The sequence below is a fragment of the Malus sylvestris genome, chromosome 11 (assembly GCF_916048215.2).
Source record: "Malus sylvestris chromosome 11, drMalSylv7.2, whole genome shotgun sequence".
NCBI classification, from domain to species: domain Eukaryota; kingdom Viridiplantae; phylum Streptophyta; class Magnoliopsida; order Rosales; family Rosaceae; genus Malus; species Malus sylvestris.
This window is the reverse complement of record NC_062270.1, coordinates 10,643,276-10,647,019: the sequence shown is the minus strand read 5'-3', so window position 1 is coordinate 10,647,019 and position 3,744 is coordinate 10,643,276. Positions and strand designations below refer to the sequence as shown.

General features: G+C 40.7%; 1 protein-coding gene across 1 annotated transcript; it reads right to left on the bottom strand.

Annotated features, from left to right (window-relative positions):
• Positions 1–321: 321 nt before the first annotated feature.
• LOC126589851 (L-ascorbate peroxidase, cytosolic-like) lies at positions 322–2,888 on the bottom strand. Its single transcript, XM_050255287.1, has 10 exons — positions 2,724–2,888; positions 2,417–2,546; positions 2,141–2,315; positions 1,921–1,986; positions 1,387–1,435; positions 1,185–1,270; positions 1,026–1,105; positions 835–937; positions 682–740; positions 322–575 (listed from the first exon to the last, which is right to left on the bottom strand). Exons 2-10 carry the CDS (start codon positions 2,533–2,535, stop codon positions 560–562), a joined length of 753 nt encoding a protein of 250 aa, XP_050111244.1. The 5' UTR covers positions 2,536–2,546; positions 2,724–2,888; the 3' UTR covers positions 322–559.
• Positions 2,889–3,744: the final 856 nt, after the last annotated feature.

Below are 3,744 nucleotides of genomic sequence, written 5' to 3'. Positions count from 1 at the left end.
GTCATCGTCTGGTCAATACAATCAATTTGAAAAGCTCGATCACTAACCTATTCACTTGTTATGATTTAATTGATTTTTAATTACGAAAGTCGCTTTTAGGTAAATTGTAACGGATGTTTAGCATAGACCGGGTAAAAAGTTTAAAACCGAGGCTTACCATAAACCTGTCAATATGTGGAAGAACTTCAACCCTCGTCACGCTGTAGCAACATCGACATCCATGGGACCATGGGTGCACGTAAGTCTCTCATTGATACGACCAAACCACCACATTTTCCAATAGAAACGAGGCGGCCTGAAGCATTGAAGAACAAAAACCAGTGAAGTGAAAATTACGGCTTTATTTAATCTACAAGGATTATTACCACAGCATTCTATCCAATTTAGAAGCATTCATTGTTCAAACCGAACCAGAAGTCCCAACTTCTTTCCTAAACACCCAATAACAATAAGAAAAATACCAACTGCCTAAAACCTCGCAACTAAGAGGCATCCAAAAAAACAAAAGCAACGGCGGGGCAGGCATCAGCATCATCCCTTGTAGTTCTCCCGACTCTGCTTAGGCCTCGGCAAACCTACAAAATTGCAGCAACAAATCGTATTCAAGGCCATTTCTGTGTTGAATAAAACATTAAAAGAAACCCAAAGTAATTGCGAATGATGTGGTAATAAGAAAATTACCCGAGCTCAGAGAGCCTCATGTGAGCTTCAGCATAGTCAGCAAAGAAGGCATCTTCATCCTGAAAAACATAAAGGTAAATTTAACAATCAGTTTCAGTCTTGTACGTAATGGAAAAGCACGCAGAAGAAAAGAAAATTACTGAAGGCACGCACCGCAGCATATTTTTCCACAAGAGGGCGGAAGACAGGGTCATCCAGAAGAGCCTTGTCACTTGGAAGCATTAGAAGACCTTCCTGGTCTCCACCAAGAAGCACCCTGCATAATCGAACAGCATTCCACTTGACTTTTGTAGCTCAGTGCAACTAGACATATTGAGAAAAGACAGCAGAAAAACAGAACTCACGTGAAGTAGGAGTTGTCGAAGATAAGGGGGTTGGGAGTCCAAGGTCCTTCAAATCCAGATCGCTCCTTGTGGCACCTTCCCTGCAATATGCAATATAACCATTGAGTATATACAGAAACCAGCATTGTACATGAACAAATCAGCAGGATATGAGTTTACCAGGGTGTGACCACCGGAGAGAGCAACAATATCCTTGTCGCTGAGGCCCATGGTTTTGCCGAAGACATCCCTCAAATGATCACAACCTACATCATTTGAACAGTAAATTTAAACTCGGTCAGGACATAACATCATTACCTACAATACAAGAGAAGCATAAACCAAAACAATGAGAAAAGGTCATGTCAAATGATATATTTACCCTTGGTAGCATCAGGAAGACGGCCCTCTGGTGGTGGCTCGGGGGCATCCTGGCACAACAAAAGGTCATTTCAAAACATATACAATGCTTACGTTAGAAACCGAACAAAGGCGACAGAACATCTATCGGAAAACCTGGGATCAATAATATGAGAAATTACTGGAAATGAGGACAATCCAGGACTACCCGATTGGGTCGAATAGGTGCATTCAAACAAACATGATTAAAACGACTTACGAAACAGATGAAAATTTCATTTTAAATCAAAATAAATCGAAATAGATGACTTTCCAAAGCAATACCATCTTCTACCTCAAACACATTTGAGGAGTTGAATGCACCAGAAGCAAAACGATAACGAAAAAATCAGATGACCAAACGAAAACACATCAAAGACCGAATCATCCCAAAAGATAATTCAAATACATAGCAGAATTCAATTTATTCGTGGTAATTCGATCTAAATATTCATGGTAACTAAATAAAAATTACAAGCTTAACTAAATCTTCGGAAGAAAATCAAAGCTTACTGACCTTCCTTCCTGGGTGGAAAGGGACATCAGGCCCACCAGTAATCTCAACAGCAACAACACCAGCCAACTACACCAAAATTAAAAACAAAAATTACAACGAAACTACAAAAATCAAATAAATCCCCATTAAAAATTAATATCTGGTTTATTGTTTCCAATCAAATAAATCCGAATTAAATTTTCATATATAAGATTTTGTTAACTATTTATATTTGAATTACCTGGTAGAAGTCAGCGTAAGAGAGAATAGGGAACTGTTGCTTGATGGGCTCCAAGAGCCTGACGGCGATGTCGAGGCCATTGTTGGCCCCGTGAGATTGCTCAGCCGGGCACCTCATGGTTCCGAACGGCCCTCCGGTCTTCGTCTTTGTATCGTAAGTTCCAGCTGAATGCCATCTGCACCCCACCACACACAATCAAATCTCACTCCCACAACAATCACACGCAGAGCGAAGTACCTAGAGAGAGAAACAAGAAAGAGAGAGAGAGAGACGTACGCAATACGAAGCATGAGAGGAGCACAGTTCTTCTCGGCGATCAGACCTCTGAGCTTCCTCCTGGCCTTGTCGATGGCCGTCTTGTACTCTTCGCTCACGGTAGGGTAGCACTTCCCCATGGTCAAACGTCCTGCAAGACAGTCAAACCACCCGAAAAATATCAGATCGGAATTCCATATCGGCCGATGAGCGAAAATCCGAAGCTCAACCGGCTCGATCGGAGCCGATTTTCCGGCTTATCGGCATTGGGAGAAAACAACAGAAATCGGACTGGCAAACGGTGCGGTTTCGATCTTCGAGAGAGTACCTTCGAAGCTGGTTGTAGGTTGGTGAGAGAAATGTAAAACCCTAGCAGCGATGGAGTAGCACGGGGAGAGCACAAGCTCTCCGGCTGATATAGGCGGGCTGTCAGGAGGAGAAGGTTCTCTCAGCCGTTGGATCTTTTCGTGATCTTGGGGCTGGATTTGTCTTAAGGATTTGGACGGTTGGGATTCGTTTGGACGGTTCGATATGCGGTCGCGATTGAGGAATTGGTGGCTGGTTTAAAGTAGACTCAGCCAATCAAGGCCAAAAAGATAAGTGGGCCCGCCTGAAAAAGGCCATTTCACAGGAATGGTACTAATTTTTAAATGACTGAAATACCCCTTTGTGCGCTCGTCGAACGTGGGAAGCTAATAATTGTTTTGAAAATAACATTTCTGAGCCGCCCATAGTTTTTCATTTCTCGTAATATTATCACAGAGTCGCTAGGATCTGATTACCATGTGTAAATGTTTTTTCAATCACAAAATTTTTTGGTAAAAATGTATTTCCTTTTTTAGAGAACAAAAAAAATATTCTCAAAGATTATAGGCTCTAACCACGAGCTGGTGGCCCAGTAGTAAATGCTGGATTACGAGACTTCTTTCAAACTAAAAATTGAAGGTCTTGGATTCGAAACCCGTTGCTGGTGTCGAAGCCAAAATTGTGGCTAAGGGGCTGAAATACCTCTATGAGTATTTTCGACCCCCAAAAAATAATGGATAACTGTAACTTGTCACCAATTGGTCCCCTTTAAAAAAATGATTATAGACTCAATAATTAATAATGGTTACTTGTATGACTTATAGCTTAAATCTTGTTTTCTAATCCCATTGTGTAAAAAAATGTCTATGATTTTACAAAATTTCTTCTTACCTCAACTTAAAAGGTAGGAAAACACAAACCATAAAAATGTAATTTAAAAAGTATGTAGACAAACATAAGATACCAAGCCTCATTTAGAAAATAAAAAAGATTTAGACTATTTTTGTCACGTGACATTATTGAGTAACGTAATAAATAACCAC

Coding starts and splice junctions, on each gene's coding strand:
- LOC126589851 (XM_050255287.1), bottom strand. CDS start 2,535: ATGGGGAAGTGCTACCCTACCGTGAGCGAAGAGTACAAGACGGCCATC. Junction 1,987..2,140: donor CTTACGCTGACTTCTACCAG/GTAATTCAAATA, acceptor ATTTTGGTGTAG/TTGGCTGGTGTTGTTGCTGT. Junction 741..834: donor TTGTGGAAAAATATGCTGCG/GTGCGTGCCTTC, acceptor TATGTTTTTCAG/GATGAAGATGCCTTCTTTGC.